Genomic DNA, 18,793 nt, shown 5'->3' with positions numbered 1-18,793 from the left:
TGACTGGAGAATAATTGCTCTAATATTCACATTTAAGTAAAAGGGGAACAGGAGAAGCAAGCTAGGCAACTGTAGGCTGGTGGGCCTGACTTCAGAAGTGTGCAAGTCCTTGAGACAGTGGTGGGAAGATGGTAATGAAAGTAGCTGAATAGATTCAGTAGTTGAATAAGATTCAGCGTGAGCATTTAAGAGTGCTGACTAACCTGAGATCTCTGATAGCAGTTTATTTTGATTTTAGACATGGGAAATGTAGCTTACCTAACCTCTGGTAAAGCTATGTTCCTGTTATAGATAACCATTAGTAGAGCAGTGTCTCTAATACATCCCATTTCCCATGCCACATGAGAAGCTATCAAACTGGAGAAAGTAGACATCAGTAGAGAATTGGGAGGTAGAATAAAGGACAGCCTGAACAAGAGGCAAGAATYGGATGAGCCAAAAAGATCTATTAGGAAGAAGGTTATTACGGGTTTCTCAGGGACTGGTCTTGAGCRGCTCATGCTAATACTGATGAGTTCACACTCACTTCAGACCCAGAGCACATAGTTGGGCAGTTGTTGTAGCTGGCAGAGAGCACTAACTGAGGAGCTGGTAGCTTGTCACCTGGGAGCATCTGACCACATCCCTAGCAGAACTGAGGGTTGCATGTTTACGACCTTAGAAACAAAGTCCCATGGCGTGAGAGCTCTGTATTTRTTGCTAGGAAGGTAGTGATGATGGAACGGCTACAGGAACTGATGAGTATAAGCTGGCCTTGAATAAATTTAGATTGGGATTTAGACTTTAAGGCCACTGAGAATGAATTTCTGAAGAGGAAAAGGGACAGGACCAAACTTATTTAAGACTGAGAGTGATGAGTTARTGTAAAATATTAGATATCGTAGCTCCCTGAGCTGTGAGAAAGTGAATACAGTAAGAGTTTCTTCACTTGGGTGCTCTCATGTGTTGCAAATGCTATCATCACACTATGGAGTGCTAGTTTTGGACTGTTATGCAAACAGGCCAAAAATGTTTTTGCTCCAAAGGGAAATTAAACTGTGCTGTGCTGAACACTCACCGAAGACATTTTACCATTGGTGTAGACTCGTAGCCCCTTTTTTGGCAGATGTCTCCCTCAGGGCAGACCAGCTGGCTGTAAAAACAAAGTGATGAGGAGATATTGTTTTTTTTTTTTCTCCTTCCCTTTTTTCCAGTGATGCCATCTGCAATTTTGTCATTTGCAATGACTCCTCCCTCCGCARCCAGCCGATCATCTTCAATCCTGACTTCTTTGTGGAGAAGCTGCGCCATGAAAAACCGGAAGTGTTCACAGAGCTCGTGGTCAGCAACATCACCAGGCTTATTGACTTGCCTGGGGCAGAGCTGGCCCAGCTGATGGGAGAGGAAGACCCAAAGCTGCCYGGGGGAAACAGCATAGCCTCTGGATTTTTGCGTTCCCTGATGTCTCTGAAACGCAAAGGTGAGTATGACATGGTGCCTGGTACCCACCTTTAGAGTGATGCTGACTGTCATCATCTGTTACATRTAGTTTAGAAAACTTTCAGTGCAGGCCTGTTGTTTCAAGTTTGTGTTAAGTGCTTAATACTGTAGGTTTGTAATCTCTGGGGATGTCAGCTTTAGAAAGCAACAGAACAGAGGCCAGGAAGTTCAGCCAGGAAGTGCCTTGCTACTTCTAGAGTGTCCTTCTTCCGGGGGTTTATGTTCGGGTTGGCCACAGTCAGCTGGCTGCTCATTGTGCTTGGTGCAGCACAAACCACAGAAATGTAGCTTTGGCCCTGACTCTTTCTGGTCTGGCTCTGTGGATGACACGGAGCTGGAGAGGTGTCCCAGATCAAACTGCAGGTTCTTCCAATGCATGCCAAGGTGTCCTTGTCTCTCTATGCAGCATGCTTATTTTTGTCTGTGGTAATTCATACTTCTGTTTTCCTTAGCTCATTAGCTTTCCTCATTAATGACAGCATCAGTAAAGGCTGAGAATGTCAATTTCTGTGAACAACAGTAATGCCCACTCAGTTTTCCAGGCCACTGACTTCACTCAGTGCCCTCTGTCTCCTTCAGTTGTTATCCCAGCTTTCTTGAAGGTCATGTCTGTGCAGCTTAGAAATCTGTAGAACAGGTAAGCTTCTCCCATCCCTGTGCTAGTGCTGCTCCAATCCACATCCCAGTTCCAGTGAGGCAGTGACAAAGCTCTGTCTCTGCTCAAGCCCAGTTTTGACCCTGAYGGGGGTGACTTATTCTCTTTCTTCTGCTGAGGCAAGCATAGCTTCTAACACTCARCTGGAGTTTTCTTCTGGTGACCTGACTGTTCGTACCTTTTCTTTCAAGTCTGGCTGTTGTAATCATGAAATGTCAGCCCCAGCACCCTTCTCAGAAGTCTGAAGTTTGCCTTTGAGCACTTGTGTCTTCACATCCTCTTCTCACCAGTGGCTGGCAGTTACAACTGAGTTTAGTTGTATCTTAAAAGGTTTTCCAGGTGTGTGTGCCTTCTCACACCTCTGTCCTCACTCAAGGGGATGGGTTTTCCTCATAAATTCAGTTAAACTTTCTCACTTATCTGGACAGAAACCGACTCTCCCTGGACACCTCTCACATCCCTTCCTCAGCCATGGTTTCCTAGCTAGACTGCCTGTCTGCTGGCAAAGAAGCTGTGGGTAGCTGTCTTCAAATGTTGGCAGTTGGGATTGAATACTTCTAATGAATCTCCTGTTTACTTTGAGCAATTCTGCTATCATGAGCACCTCTGAGAAGAGCGTTACCAGTATGTCTGGGTTTTTTGGCTTTCAGTCTTTTTATGGTTTCTCTAAGTGTTCCTTTTTCTACCAACCTTAAGCATCTATAAGGATAATCTCTGAGCTCCACTGCTTAGACTGAAGTCTCTGGTACTGGCATCTGCCCTCCGCTCTTGGCTTACCCGGAGGGATCCCTGATAGACACGCTCACTCTGGCAGAGCTGGGCTGGGTAGCACTGCAGGGGAAAATCAAGCACTGCAAATCAAGTACTTCAGCATCCTTAGGTGAGAATTACTTAGTATCACCATGATTTTTCCTTGCTGCTCTATAATAACAGATCTTTACACTCTTCTCCCAAACTGCAGTTACACTGTGCTTGGACCTGTGTTGCACCTACCTCTGTCACAGAAGAATAACAGGACMTCTGAAATTTAGACATGTCATTTGACAAACAGGAGTGAGGGAGAAACAGAATCAGATGTATCTTGTTAGTGTTCATGGAAACTTCCCTGTTCTTCTCAAAACCTTCCAGGAGGGGCTTGTCAGCCTTGTCTGGCTCCTTTTTTAAAATTAGCCATACTCTGCTGGAGCACTGTTCTTACCAGCTTTCAGAACTGATGTCTCCTGCTAGCTCCTCTTCCACCAGGAGCTCCACCTTACCCAATACAGACTGAGTGTGTTTCCATGGCCATGTGTCTGCACTACAGTTACAGTAAACAGATGTTTCCAAGTCAGCTGGCTGCACTCCCAGGCTGCAAATGGCAGTGTCTCCTGCACTGACAGGCACTATCTGTGAACTCCAGACTCTGAGAACAAGTTTGTGCCTACAGAGAAAATCAATTTCATGTACTATGTTTCATCTTAGAGCTATCCTTTGTTTCTCTTGATGTTATAGACCAGCTAGAACAAACAGGTTTTATTTCTTCAAAGCCAGAGGCCAAGGACCGTAGAGCTCAGAGCTGATCAAACTGCAAATACTTATGACTTCTTTGAGCATCAGGAAACTCAATCTCATGCTGCTGCTTAGTTTCTRAAGCAATTGTACAATAACATCTAAGCCTTTATAACTCAGCATCCATTCTCCAGACACTCCTTTCAAGTTTCTTTGAGAATCAAATTCTCATTCAGACATCAACTTCTGACTTTAAAAGTAAATCGAATTCATCAGACCCTGCACGTCTCCCGAAGATGTGTTTTCCTCTCCCTGGCCACTACRGATTCTATCTGATGAATGTATAATGAATTTAGTTTTCTTCAAGGACAAGAATCTTTTACTAACCATTCTTTCACTTCACGCTCAAGCCTTTCAGATCTTACATGAGGATCAAGAGGTCACATTGTCCTCCTTCCTTCTGCAAGACTGAAGACCTTTTGCATGTGCTTTATCAGAGAGGGATCAGAAAGTTCTTGATTTAACAGGAGGTTGGAGTTCTTGGTGGCTTACCATGTATTTCAGAAGTCCTGGAAGAAAGTGGAACATTCTTCAGGCAGGATAAATTCAGTTGCACAGGAGGGTTGCTTGAGAAGTGCACAGGTTAACCTGGTCTTTCCCACATGCCGTGAACATCCATACCTCAGAACAGTAAGATCTGTAGTACAACAGACCAAAAGCTTGTAAAATCACCATGTGCTATGAGGAAAAAAAAAAAAGCAAGACAAAGCTTATGGGGGAGATGATAACTTTTATMAGGCCAGCCAATGCACTGCTTGGATCACTTGGCTATCAGCTGCAACAATAAGAGGAAAACTTTCAGTCCCAGAAAGCTGGTGCAGATGCCCAGCTTGCCTTCAGAAGTGACCTGTGCTCCTGCAAGTCTGGTGATGGGGAGGGGAGGTAGATTCTTTTCTTAAATCTGATGGCTCTTTGAAGCCTAAGTGCAAGGACAGGACAAACCAGCTATGTGCCTGGTTCCAGTTCTCAGTCCCAGTCAGCATGCACAGTATGGTCTATCCAGCGTTTCATCTCTAGCTGTGGTCAAAGCCTACATTCTTCTCAGGGGAGGAGTGGTGCCCCTGGTTCTGGTTGCTGCCGCTGAAGTCATGGGAGTTGCTTCAGCCTTTTGAGGCACAGAGTGTACTGGTTGTGTGTATCTGATGAAAAAAGTCATTCACTCACAAGACCCCATTTATTAGAAAACATTACCGTGCTTGATACCTACTCTCTTACCTGGGAAGTCCCTCTCTGGACAGGAACAGTTTTCTAGAGTGTTTCAACAAGTGCTTTTCAGTTAAAATGGGCTTCTCATCTAATGTTTCTTTCCACACAGGGGTCTCCTTCCTTTCAGCTCCTTTTYGCTTCTCTCTCTCCCTTTGGGGCTGGAGCTCTGGAGCTGGCAACTCATGCCTGATTTTTAACAGCCCCATGAGATGAAAGCAAACTCCAGGAGTGAGAGGAGCTGTCAGTGTTCCTTACAGAGAAGGGCCCAGCTCATTGCTTCCCTACTTTCCCTTCTTCTAGTTCTTCCTTGTTCAGCCTTCTGATACTTCATACTTTACTGTACTCGGGCCAGGGCAGCTGACATGGGAGAGAGATTCACTGCTGTTTATTCATCTCTGAAAAGGAAGCTGGCATGAGCTAGTCAAACCATGTCTGCTCTCCTCATTGGTGCTTGTTCCCTTCTCCCACGTCTTGTAGCTGCAGCTCTTCCTTCTGCCTCCCTGCATGTCAGGCCACAGTGAGGACTAATCTGGGCCTCACTTTCCAGCTGTGCAGTGTGCCTGTGGGGCAGGCACCTGGGAAGTCCAGGCTGCCACATCTGCTTTTCCCACTTTGACTGCTGTTTCCATAGCGTCTGTGCTTGCAGATAATATGCCCTTTAAAAATGAAACATCTGCTGTGGTGGTGTTTTCGGGAGCTAGAGAATGTTTGCTTTGGCTGATAAAGACTGTAATTAAGCTGAGGTAAGAAGCAAGATGATGAAGCCCTTGCAAATACAGCATTGGGAGATGAAGTGCCTTATCTGGGAGTGCTTGTGAGATAACATCTATTAGGGGTCCTTGTGACCTTCATCCTTAGCAATTTTGTGCACTGGTCTTTGCATGCTGAGATCCTGTTCTTTGGGGAGCACTCTTCTCTGGGACTGTTGGGCTCTGAGCTGCCTGAACATACTATCTTCTGTTCTGCAGAGAAAGGGGTGGTGTTTGGCTCACCGCTGACAGAAGAAGGCATTGCACAGGTTTCCCAGCTAATTGAATATCTGCACAAACGTAAGTGACTGTCTTACTGCCTTCCTATCTGTTTGGGCCACCTCAGGTCTCTAGTAGAGGCCGAGAGGTGAGCTCTGAGCCTCTCCAGCAATAGGAGTTTGGGGCAGGATTAGATGACTGTTCCTCAGGATTGCCTAGCAGATGAGTTCATCTCTTTCCCCCTGTTTCTGTGAACTCTTTCTGCTGGTGTGACTCAGCCTGAAGTCATGGCTCTGAATGCTGCTCACTGAGGTTTGCCGATGAGCTCTAGAAAGGGGGGAGAACTGCTTTAGTAAGAGGAAGGGAATCAGCCTCTGAATAACCAGGGGCCTTTTTCCTCCCCTCTGCTGAGCAGATCTACGAGCAGAAGGCTTGTTTCGGGTGCCAGGCAACAGCATCAGGCAACAAATCCTAAAGGATGCTCTGAACAGTGGTACAGATATTGACCTGGACTCTGGGGAGTTTCATTCCAATGATGTGGCAACCCTGCTGAAGATGTTCTTGGGCGAATTACCAGAGCCCCTGCTGACACACAAGCACTTCCATGCCCACCTCAAAATTGCAGGTGAGTGAACAACAAGAGACAGCGATGAGCAGAGGGAAGGAAGCCAGCCTCATAGAGAGCTGGTAATGCTGCAGAGCCACACGCTAGGCTGTTGGAGATCCTGAAGTGCAGTTCCTAAAAGCAGGGTAAGAAGAGSCTTATGGTGGAAAGATTGGAGCTGAAAACCCTAAGAAATCAGACTGGATCTCTCTAGCCCAATTTCTTTTCTCCAGCAGCAGGCATAAGCAGATGCCTAGGGAAGTACAGGAGTAGAGCGCTGGGTAACCTGAGTCTCCAACTATTTTAAGTCTGGAGGTTTCCCGAGCCAGGTGTGGTTTCAACATACTTAGTAACCCTTATTGAACTATCTTGTKTGAACTTACTCCGTCTGGAACCCATCAAAACTATTAGCAACTGTGTTATTCTGTGGGAGGAGTACCACAGATTAACGTAGCATTTGAGGGGCTTGGGAGCCAGGGGAAGGGAACTGGAGGGTCAAGAGCTAAGCTTGGAGGAGAACTGGCTGTGTGAAGAGGGAAGGGTAACCAGTTGCAATGGGCCTGCTGTTGGGGAAGGCAATGTGTGTCCTTCACATTCTGCCCTGTGCTTTGGCAGACTTGACGCTGTTTGATGAGAAGGGGAATAAGACTAGCACTCCGGACAAAGAGCGCCAAATCGAAGCCCTCCAGCTGCTGTTCTTGATCCTTCCTGCGCCCAACCGCAGCCTGCTCAAACTACTGCTGGATTTGCTCTACCAGACAGCCAAGAAGCAGGACAAGAACAAGATGTCTGCCCACAATCTTGCCCTCATGTTTGCACCCCACATCCTGTGGCCCAGAAATGTGAGCAATGCCTCAGTATCTGCTTGTGGGATGTTGCAGGGTAGAAAGGAGAGGCTTRGCAGGCCTATAGGGGAGCACTGAGATGGGAAGGATGAGTGTTGCAACACTAATGTGAGGGCTGGAGACTGCAATGGTGAGGTGGAGCTGCCTGGCAGGACTCAGGGTCCTGGTGTTCAGCCTGGACCTGCTGTAGGTCTCGTTTGCCACTGATGCTTCCTCTTTTTCAGTAAGATTTAAAGCACAGCACAGTCCTGCTTCTTAAGAATGACTGCTCTGGGCAAACCCTGCAGACCTCTCTCTGCAAGGTTTCTTGGGCTGCTGGTAAACTCTTTTGCCATAGAGTTGTCTGGGTAGCCAAGATGTTAGGCCAGCTCTTCTCAGAGCAGCACTGGCTCTATGAACTCTGCAYGTTGGCATGCTGTGAGCCCTGCCTGCCCATCTCCTCAGAGCTGAGCTCCTGCTGAGCCACTGAATGTGTCCATGTCTCAGAAACAACACAGGCAACAGAGACCCTTCCTCCTCCCCTTCTAACAGCTGCTCCTTGGGCTGTGTCCCTTTGCCAGGTGACAGCAAATGACCTGCAGGAGAATATCACAAAGCTAAACAACGGAGTGACCTTCATGATCAAACACTCACAGAAACTCTTCAAAGTAAGTGTGCTTCGAGGTCCTGCTCTTCCTGCCCCTTCTGCAGGAGACTGAATGCCCCTTGTCCAGACAGGCCTCAGGTGTCAGGGGTGTATCCTGGGCACTCTCTTCTGTGGTGGGAGGAGGAGGATTTATACAAAAAACTATTTTTTTAGTGACTAGAGAGGAAGTCTTGGCTGGGCAAGCAGCCCAGGGGAAGGAGGACACAGCCGTGGAGGTAGCTTTTCTGCCTTGGCGAGGTCAGAGGCACGGTGCAGTGTAATACCACCCTCTGCTGGACACTCAGCACCTGCTTTCCATATGGGAAACCGGTTTCCTTGGGGCAATTAGTGGTGGGGCTTGTGTTGGGAAACTCCGGGGTTCTGGTGGGATAAGGAAATTGAAGGGACTCATCTTGGATGAGGGCTGCTGGCACCTGAATCCCTAATGCGGGTCACTTTGTTGTGAACACTTCTGCATGTGACAGTCAACCCGGTGCTGTTATGGGCAGAGTTTGTGGTCCTGAGCCTCTCTGTCTAGCTTTGCGTGGGGTGCTGTGATAACATAGTTAGGAGTGTGGGGCTGTCTGCGGGTCCCTCCAGGGAAGTGTTTCCAGAACAGTCTCTTGGCTTCCCAGGACCTTCCTGGTCCTGTTCTGTGGGCTTCTGCTCTCTGCATAGAGTCTTCCCATAGAAAGTGCCCCTTCTGCCCTCTTTGTCAGGCCCCTGTTTGGCCTGCTCGGAGCTGGGGGAATTGCTTGGAAAAAGCTYGTGTGGAAGCTGCTGTCATTCTGTGTTCCTCTTGCGTTGATTACATGTTTCAAAGGGAAACTGTGAGCAGAGATTGCACTGGGGACATGAAACACCATTGCTTGGTCTGCCCTAAACAGCTGAGTCTTAGAAATGGCTTGTGTGGTGCAGCTGAGGAGCAACTCTTGGAGAGGCTGCATCTTCTCCCAAAGTCAAGCACACTGAACACATGCATGGCTTTTTCCTGTGCTCACGGTCTCATCTCTCCTCTGCCCAGGCCCCAGCTTACATCCGGGAATGTGCCAGGCTCCACTATCTTGGATCCAGAGCCCACGCATCAAAGGTAAGGCCGGCAAATGCAGTGCCTGCCCTCCAGGAAAGGGCAGAGGCTATGCTACTGCCAAGGGATGTTTGTGAGTGAAAGAAGCTGAAAACAAACCAAGTCATGAAGGAGGATCTGTTGGAGAGCAGGGGTGAGGAAACTTTATAGTATGGTAGTGCAAGCAATTGCATTAGGGAAATTGGGCAGAGTTGAAGCATCTGTTAATCAAAAACACCGGGAAAGCCACCAGCCCCTCTTTAGCAGCAAACCTCCTCCCTGTGCCCATCACATGCAGCACCTGCTACTTTGTGGGGCTACGCCTTGCAGGCAGACACATCCACTGCCATGGCTAGGCTGCTGCAAAGAGGGACTCTAATAAAGGCTACTTGCTGCTGCTGGGATAAGATTTATCTGTGTCTTTCCAGCAAATGCTTCCCTGCCCCATATAGCTGCAGAAGAGGGAAGATGCATTGGAAGGAGCTGCAGTAACCCTTCTCAAGCCTGTTAGAGCTCCTGCAGCTGGCATCCAGGAGGGAGGGAAGAAGCAATGGGGTCACCTTTGTATTGCTGTCACCTCTGCCTGGCACAGGGCCTGCTGGTGCAGTGCTGCTGCAGAGGGGTAGGGAAAACACAGCCCTGTGCATTCGCTGGGGTGAGGCAGCTCACGAGACAGTTCCCAGTGTGGCTCAGATGGGTAGCTCATTCGGATTAAAGCATGGCAAGCAACTGCTCTCTCCACTTTCCCAGGATGACCTGGATCTGCTGACCTCTCCCAGCTCCAAGGAGCTGCAGCCTCTCAAGTCTCAGAAGCGAAGCCGACTGGACCCTTGCCATCAGGAGGAGACCCAGCAGCGCACAGAGGAGGCACTGAAGGAGCTTTTCCGCCATGTCCACAATATGCCTGACTCTGCAAAGAAGAAGAAGCTCATTCGGCAGGTAGTGTGGGGAGGAAAGATATCTTTGGGGCGTGCTTGTCAGTGCAATCCTGGGCACAGGACTARAGGCAGGGCCTACTGGAGAGCTGCTCCCAGTTCTGGGGAGGGTGAGCTTTGGACCCTGCAAGAGGCAGAGCTGCATGAAGGAAGGGGAGGAGGAAGTCTGCTGAATGTGGCTGATAGTGGAGGTGGTTGCTGCACCAAGCCGTGCTCCGAGTGCTCTGTCTCCCAAGCAAKGGACTTGCCAGCCAGAAGTCCCCCAATCCTGATCATGGCCAAATTGAGCTTGCTACCTCAGGAAGAGGAAAATCCTGTCTCCTCTTGCCTGCATGGTGTGGGACAAATTGGTCTCCACTTGGTCCAGTGAGCAATTCCAGCCAACCTCTTGCTTCAGGGAGCCTGGGCGCAGCCAGTGCCTCTCCTGTCTGCCAACCCCCAGTTCCTGCTCAAACCCCTTTCTACTCTGGTGGCTGCTGATCTTGGCTGACCCGGTAGCCAGCACAAAGCAGCCTCACACCCAAGCTTCCTGTGACCCCGGGTGGGAGAGGTGGCCTTCCTCTGCTTTCTTCTCCCTGCAGCTCTGAGCTGCCTCTCCATTTTGGGGTGTGGAAAAGCCAAAGCAATGTCTGGCAAGAAGGCAACAGATAGAGCTGCACACAGCAGCAAGAGCCTGGTAAGCTAGTAACTGTGCTAACATGCTGCTCTCATGTTTCCTCCTAGTTTAATAAGCATCCTACAGCTCTCACTCCTGGCTCTGATGTACGCACACCCCCAGCACAAAGACGCACCCGCTCACGCTCCTTCAGCGGTCTCATTAAGGTAAAGGCAGCCTCTGACCCATGCTCTCTGCTGCAAGTCTCTGGTGTTGCTCTGTGCTCCTGCCTTGTCCTGGCTTGAATAAGTCACTTGACAGTAGGGACTATTCAAAGTACTGTCTGGTAAAGAACACAGATCCACTGGGGATGGGAAAAGCAGCACAGCAAGAATAAGCCTTATTTAGTATAAAATGTAATTATCTATRAGACATTCTGCTGTAGGATCTGTGCATCTTTGTGAAGGCTTCGTTGCTTCCCAAGATGAGATGAAGACTGAGAGGGAGCAGGTCACTTTGTCTAGGTGGCTGTTAGCACAGGTGTTAGCATGCTGGAGGCTGCTCTACAGCAGCATGTACCTGCTTCTGACAGTCTGGGCTTCTGGCCAGGCCTGGTGTCACCTCCTGAACCCTTTAGGATCTGGCAGGCTAAGCCTGGCGGAATGGTATTTCAGGTGGTTCTGTTTTGCAGTCTTTGTCCCAGCCTGGCTTCCTGTTTTCTTTCCCAGCAYCCACCTGTTTACCAGAAATGCATCCTGCTCCTTCCCTTCCTTTTCCCCTTTGCACTCTGAGCACTAGCCAACAGCCTTTTCTTCTTATGGCAGCGGAAGGTTTTGGGAACACCGGTTATCATGGAGAGGAAGAGCAGGGATGTTACGCCAGAGCCGGAGCGAGCTAGCAAAGAGAACATCCACCTGGTAAGAGCTGCTCCCAGCCCTGCTGAAGCTGCCAGTGAGGGAGTGCATGGAGGGGCATTTGAGTACAACCTGGGCACTCATTTGAGCTATTCTTGGGGTCTGCTTGCTGTTCTCTGCTCCAGTCAAGGTTTCAGAGTTTCTTCTGTACGATCAGACAAGGCCTTGGGAAGCTGCTGTGGGGAAGGTAGTGCAGGGCTAATAATGAGGGCAGGACTGGGAGCAGAGGTGGCAGCCCTCGACCCTCACTGCAGTCCTGACCCTCTCGTTTATTCCTGTATCGCCCCTGGGGCATTGGCTGTGCCCTTCTCCCTCACTCTCATCTTCCTCTGAGTTGTACAGAGCTCTCCTGGACCTTTGCTCTCAACCTGTTCCAGGACTGAACTGAAGCTTTAGGTTCATGTTAGTCCCCAGACCTCTCCCCTCTGATTCCTTCGTTCTGTGGGTCAGTCAAGACTAGGGCTGGCCATCATTGCTCAGGTTGCTCTTGTTCCCAGCTCAGTTTTTGGGGCCAGGCAGTGCAGCTGTAGCTATACAGCCCTGCACCGACTCTGAGTTGGGTCTGTCCCCCTCCCATCCCTCAAGAGCCCACACAACACACACACAAATATCCTCCATTTGGCTGGCTTGCGGAGTGGCCTGCACACTTGGGGCAGGCACGGTCTAGTGTCTGGGATGACAGTTGCCTCCTTTTCTAGGTGAATCAGTAGTTTAAGGCTTAGGCAGTGCCCTTACTCTGCAGTCCGCTGCCTGTGGTAGGGCTGTCCTCTGGGCTAGGCAGGCCGAGTGTAGATTTGGGTGGGAACTGCTCTCTGGCAGTACAGCCTGCTCCCAGGGAAGGCTGTGGATGTCATTTCACTCCCCAGCTCTCTGATCCTATTTCCCTCTCTTTCAGTTACAGAAATGTGGCTCTCCAGCTCATGTGTCCCAAGCAAAGCTGAAGTTTTTAGAGGGCCGGAAAGAGGTGAGATGCTCACACACGCAGTCCTTCCTGAGGGGAACCTGGCCTGTTGGGCTCTCAGCTCTCTCAAGTACAGAGAGAGACTTGCAGAGACAGTGTCACTGCAAGCAAGGCTCTGTCTCGGGCTCCGTGGCTGTAGCAGTTTGCTCCATGCCGAGCTGTGAGCGATGGGTGCTCTGGAAGCCAGGCCTTGAAGGGGTTCACCCGACAGGCCTGTACAGCCCCTCTGTGAGTTGGCAGGCTGGGTGTCACGGGAAGGAGGGCAGCTAGCCCCTTGCGGCTGGTGCTAACAGCCTGTCAGGTGGCAGTGAGGTAAGAGGTTAGTGCAGCCCAAGGCCCACTGCTGTAATCGTTCTTGTCTGGTCACTGTCTCATGTCTTGTGCTCTGTTTTGGTAAAAGGTATGGAAAGACTGCAGTGGGAGCCCCTATAGGGGGAGGACAGCCTGTCCCCTATTCCTGTGTGGCATTCTGTGTCTCAAGCATTCAATCTCTCTAATCCTCTGCTCCAGGACTCCTGTAGACGCGTGCGAGCCCGCCTGCTTTCCAAGGAGTCATCGTCCCTCTGAATCGCCTCTCACCAATGCATGGGTGGGGAGTGCCCAGCCTCACAAGCTGTGAATAATACATGCTGCACTGAGAGGGGAGCGCTGCAGGCTCACGGCAGCCTTCAACATGCCAGCACTCTTGAAACCGGACCTTTGCAAGGACTGCAGGGACTTGTTTCTATCTGTATATAAATATATGTCATTCCACTATGGGGCAAACCACTATCTAACCAAAACCTGTGCAGCATGTCTGACCTGCTGGCTCTGGGARGAGCTGGAGAGCTCACTTACAAGGAGAGCCACGTGCATTATGGGGCCCTGTTTGTACTCCCAGCTCTCTCTGCAATGTGCTAGGCTGTATTTTTGCCCCTTCTGCTCCAAGCTATTAACAAGTCTGCTTGTTTTTGCTTCCCCTTCTCTGTTAGCAGTGAGAATAATGGACTCCAACCTTCATGTGCATCCTGGCAGCTAACCTTATCTCCAGGCCTCCTTTGGAGCTATGCTCCTTGTGCTTTCAGGGACCAGCTCTCTGCTTCCTGTGGGGTCCTTTTTGCCTACCATCCCTGAAGCACACAAGTGGTACACAGCATGGGGTGGGCCTGAGAGAAGAGGAGGGGCTGAGGGTGCTATCATCTCAAATGGGGTCTGGGGAAAGCAGTTTCCCCAATAAACTCATCACCCTGTTTCAGTTTGAGCTGGAAGCAGCCGCTGCTTACCACCTCCAGGCTCCTGTTGTACAGTGCTGCCACTGGCTCTGCCTGGGGAGCAAGGAGTGTCTCTGCTTAGCGTTCCCCAGGGGAGGCTAAGCGGAGCAGGGCTTGTTCCTCAGGGGGCAGGAGGCTGGCAAAGGCTGTCCTGGGGCAGAATGGCAGCCCAGCCTTTGGAAGCTGGGATGTCTGGGGCAGGCGGAGTCCATGTGCGGCATAAAAACAGCTTGAGCATCGTGAGAGGCAAAGGAGAGCTCCAGCCATTTGTGATCTGTTGCAAGTGGTGCCAAAGGCTTTAGCTCAAGATATCTGGGTGGCCCATCTGGCAAGTGGCTGATTAGTTACTAAACTGAGGGAAAGGACTAGAGCTGGATTCAGCTCTTTACTGTAAGCTGCAGAAATGGGATGAAACCATCTAGATACAAAATAAACCCCTGTTGCAGCTGGCCAGTGTCAGCTGCCTTGTTAAGCTGAAGTGCTCCAATAAGCCCATCTTACCCAGTAGCTGTCTGCAAGCACTCCAGGACAGGAAACACATGGGGTCACTACTGTGAAATAAAGATTTAATCAGCTGACGATCAGTCTAAACATTTCTCAGCCCTTCTCAGCGAAGCAAATAATCTCTGAAATCCAATTATAATTGTCTTCTAATCTTTAACAACCAGCAGCTGACAGGAGTTAGAGCTCTGTCCTTGACAGCTTTCTGAGACAACTGGTGGCRGGAGGTGTGAGGTCAGGATGTGAGCAGGGAGTTCAGTCCAACTGACCAGATCTGTCAAAACAGAGCCCTGCATGACTTAGCTGGAATCTGTCATTTTTTGGTACTGTGATTTTTTTTAAGAGCTACAAAGCCTTGTGCTGCTCTATCCAGAGGGATGTTCCAGGTACTTTGTCTGGGGCACCTTTTCCCAGTCTGACCCTGAAGTGGAAGAGCTGCCTTGAAAATGTAGGGAGTAGTGGGACTTTAGATGTGGGAGCTGGTGTTGGGAGCCTCTGTCACAGCGAAGGGAGAGCACTGGTTCTGCAGGGACCAGGCAGGTGAGGATGCTGTGAGGAAGGGCAGAGGCTGTTGCTGTGTTAGCAGTATGTGCTTTTTGGATGTGTCTGTAATTATTCCCTCCAGAGGCTGAAACTGTCTGTGTGCTCTTCTTTGAAAGGCAGGCTGTGTTTTGCTGATCGCACTTCTGCCCCTGCCCCTGCAGTTTCTGGGAGGCAGTTTCCTGCTAGCAGAGACTTGGGGATCTTGACTCAGCCTCTGAACAGAGATGAGGTAGAGCTGAAGGTCTAAAGCCGAGTGGCAGCGCACAGAGAACTAGGCCTGGTCCTGCTATCTCTGCTTTTGCCTGCATCGAGGGTGGTTGTTGGGTGAAGCATTTGTTTTTCCAGCCCCCCCCCTTTCCCTCCCCCCAGCATACTCAGACGTATCTATATCTCTGTAGAGATGTTGTTTTGGCAAGGCTATCTCATTCCTAAGACTAAATACACTGTTCCTTTACAGATGAGAGAAAAGTAACTTTTCCCTCCAATGGCCAAGCAACTGTGTCCCCCTTGGTGGTGGATCTAGCTCAAGAGCTGTGTCTGATTTCTGGCACAGCTGAGATTTGCTTAGCTCTAAAGAAGTTATCTCTGGGGCATCAGCCTGGCATTCTGCACGTCTCGGATGCCTTCCCTGCCAAAAGCAGGGTGGGTGCAGTCTACAGGCAGGGCAGCCCAAGGCTTCAGAATTAAAGGTCCTGAGATCAGTGCCCTGGGCTTTAACTCAAGGKACTGTCCTCCTGGTGCCACGGATGGGGAGGCTAACAGGGACTTGGCCTCTAGGATCCCTGGCTGTCACAGCCCAATGTGTTCCCGCTGTGTCATAGGCGAGGGGGGTTGTAGTTGTGCCTGGATGTGCCTTGTTGCTCTGCCCAGTGCAATGCCTCACAAGGATGCTTCCTCCCAGAACAGCAACTAACTGTTCCCAGAGTCTAGGGTTTCTGAAATATTTTTAATCTATGTCCTTATTTATATATGCTATGTATGTACTGTTTCAGACTGCTGCCTTTCCATATGTTCATGTGAAATCCCCGTATTAAATGCTTCTATTTTTAGTGTTTTTGCTCAGTGGCTTAAGCAGTTTCATTGGGACAGTGAGGACTTGGCGGTGCGTCTGCTTTCAAAAGGGAGGAAGTGTCTGCTCAGAAACCCCGTGCTGCCATCCCTGGAGTGCAGAGGTGCTTGGTGAGCTGCTGCGTGCCTGCAGGGACAGCACCATCCTCCTATATGGCACTTGTGCTCATTCCTTCCAGGGCTCTTAGTGCAACACAGGGTGCACAGACTGGCTTTCCTCACACACTGGAGGTATAAAGTTGGACCTTTTCCTTTCTCTCTTCCACCCGCTGTTATCCAGGGTGAAGGGAAATCTGGGTTTACAAAGAGCACTTTATATAAATAATGGATCAAACGAATACATTTTTCTCTTTAGAACCATTCTTTTCTTGCTAATCTTGGCTGCCGAGGAAGGATGGTTTCTGCTTGCATTTTTGTTTCCTTCTTCCTAATAATGGCGCCTCAGATTTTATGCAGATTATTTCTCTGTGAAGTTCTTCCACATTTGAAATGCCCTGGGCTTGCCTGCCGTGGCTCAGACACTCATTAGCATCCTTGCTTTGTGAGTTAAAAACAAGCAGGAGAAGCAAGCTGCGTGGCATGTTTGAAACCTTCCTGTAGGCTGAGCTTCAAGAAGGCCCGGCTCTCCTCCAGAGGCTGAAGTTGGGTATCATGGGACTGGTGCACCTTTTCTCCCTGGAGCTCGGGGGGCAGGAGGGGATGGGATCTTTGTGCACTTAAAAGTGGCTATGGGAGTCCGGAGAGATGTTTCTTTTCTTGAAGCTGCTGAACAAAAGGAATGCAAACATTCACAACAGCTATTTTGAATACTGCAAATCCAAGTATTGCCTCCCTGATAATCATGATTCAAAGTGACAGGCTTTATACTGCTTACATAATTTAAAAAATGAATAATTTTTAGCCCCTGAAGCCACAACCTAAGCACCTATGCTTGGCTGTAAGTAAAAGAGCAGCAGTTCTGAAATCAGTGGGACTAAACACTGAGTGAAGATACATATTTGAAGGGGAACCTTAGTTTTCATTATTTTTGGTTGACCTGTTGGTATTCCTGCACAGCAGTGGCATTGCAGAACAAACAAGCACTGTTCATCCTTCATTTCATTATACAGTTTTATCTCAAATTGCACAGCACAGACTTGCAAATAAGTTCTGCAGAGATCTAAATCAATTTTTGTAAATGGTTTTGATTTTAAATCACTCTGCCCTGGTTTGGAGTTGAAACAGGATATTTTTCGTCTCTTAAATTATCAAGTGTGGCTTGGAGCTGTCATGCTGCTGCTGTATCTCACTGCCTAGGGCAACACTATAGACAAAAAACATGAGTAGTGTTAGTGATAGATGTTGGCACCAGCCAGACCAGTTATCAGGCTTTACAATCTCATTGGCTTGGATTAACTAATATTTTTTCATGGAGTGAATAAATTACCATGTTTAGTTCTGTTTGCTCGTCCCCCTAGTGCTGAAGTCTATAAATTGTGCAGGCACACAGATGCCAGGATCTCCGTGCTGGGTCTCACACTGACCCTGCCCTTGTGTTGTGGGCCAGGCACTGCCTGCGGGATCTCTGCTGGCACCAGCTCTCGGGCCCCATCCTGCTTCCAGCCCATCGTYGTTGCTAGGGAAGGGCCCCTGCATGAGGTATGCCATGGGGTTGTTCCCAGGCTCCTGCATCGGGGTGCACCGAGAAGCTGTCCCCAATTGTAGATCATGGTGTGAGGTTCAGACACTTCCCAGCACCAGCCTATGAGGTGCTGATTTTGGTCCAGTTTGGCGACTGAGGTCAGAGGGATCAGAGCTTTCCTCTCCCAGTCACTGGCTGCAAAGTCCTAGGACCTGCAGCTCGCCAGAGGTAGTGTGCTCCCTCCCCAGTCCCAGCACAGCCGGCACTGCCCCTCTCCCAGGCTAAACCAGCCTTTCCTGCTTTGCTGGAGGGAAGGATTTACAAATCCACTGCCCATCACTCCTGGGGGGCAGCTTGTGTGATCTTAGCCTGGCTCCTCTTGCACCAGAGAAGAGGGCTGGGTCCCACTTCATCAGCTCTTGTTCTGTCTGAAGCTCTTGCTTCACCATGGCTTGGGCCTGGAGATTGGGATGGATGTGGATCAAAAAAAAAGCTTGACCCCATTTGTTGTGTGTGCCTGTGTGTGTAAGTGGGTGTGTGTGCAAGTCTGCAAATTGGGGGTCTGCACTGGTCTGAGGTTGCTCTAGGATTTGTTTCTTCTAGCCTTTTCTCTTACAAAGCTGAGCCCTGCTCCTGGCTGGGCTGCCTGCCTTCCCTCCTGCCCGAGCGGGAAGCGGGGCCTCGGGCCCCCGTGGCATCTTGCACAAAAGCATCTGGCTCCATTGTGCCTGGCTAAGGCCGTTCTGCTGCAGAGCGCAAGAGGGGGCTGGCAGCACACGCTGCGCCGTGGGACCGGACCCCCTGACTGCCCAGCTGCCGGCCACCCCGGAGCCAGGCCCAGAAAGCCAGAGGCAGGCTTGGCCCCTGCTGTGATGGAGGGGCCTGGTTCTTCCTCCTCGACTGTGTCTGAGGGATGGGCGAAGAGGAAGCTGGGACTACAAATAAAGCAATCAGCATGGAGAGCAAAGAGAAGGGGAGGAGCAGTGTTCAGGCTGATGGATGCAGAGAAGGGGTAGAGGCTGGGGCTGGGGAGATGCCCCTTTGTAAAGGACAAAGTCAGCTCTGGGGGGAGCCCCTAGCGTGGTCCTCCAGGCCCTGCACGTGTCTGGGGCTGAGTGGAGCTGTCCCAAGAATAAGGCTAAATCCATTCCCTCTCCTGCTTGCCAAGTTATTTTTGGACACTGGCATCCTCTTGCTGTTCTCTGGAGCCAAACCCTGGTAACCCGTCACTCAGGCTTGCGTAGCCAGAGCCACTGGTCCTTCCTGCAGCACCTGCACCCTGGAAGTGTCTCCTCTACAGCACAGGAACTCGGGTGACCGAGGCCAAGTGGGGCTGCTGCCAGCTCCCCTGTCCTACAGCTTGCAGGCTCTGACTTTCTTCCAGCCTCTAATAGCTGTGGCTTGTAACT

General features: G+C 49.9%; 1 protein-coding gene across 1 annotated transcript; it reads left to right on the top strand.

Annotated features, from left to right (window-relative positions):
* The first annotated feature begins 673 nt into the window (after positions 1-673).
* Positions 674-15,716, top strand: ARHGAP19 (Rho GTPase activating protein 19). Its single transcript, XM_026069683.1, has 12 exons — positions 674-678; positions 1,194-1,459; positions 5,857-5,937; positions 6,272-6,481; positions 7,076-7,302; positions 7,866-7,952; positions 8,955-9,020; positions 9,747-9,935; positions 10,655-10,753; positions 11,351-11,443; positions 12,336-12,404; positions 12,912-15,716. Exons 1-12 carry the CDS (start codon positions 674-676, stop codon positions 12,966-12,968), a joined length of 1,449 nt encoding a protein of 482 aa, XP_025925468.1. The 3' UTR covers positions 12,969-15,716.
* The last annotated feature ends 3,077 nt before the right edge of the window (positions 15,717-18,793 follow it).

Source organism: Apteryx rowi, unplaced genomic scaffold (genome assembly GCF_003343035.1).
Source record: "Apteryx rowi isolate R43461 unplaced genomic scaffold, aptRow1 scaffold_3, whole genome shotgun sequence".
NCBI classification, from domain to species: domain Eukaryota; kingdom Metazoa; phylum Chordata; class Aves; order Apterygiformes; family Apterygidae; genus Apteryx; species Apteryx rowi.
Note: the sequence above shows the minus strand (reverse complement) of the source record. Positions and strands in the feature narration are given on the sequence as shown.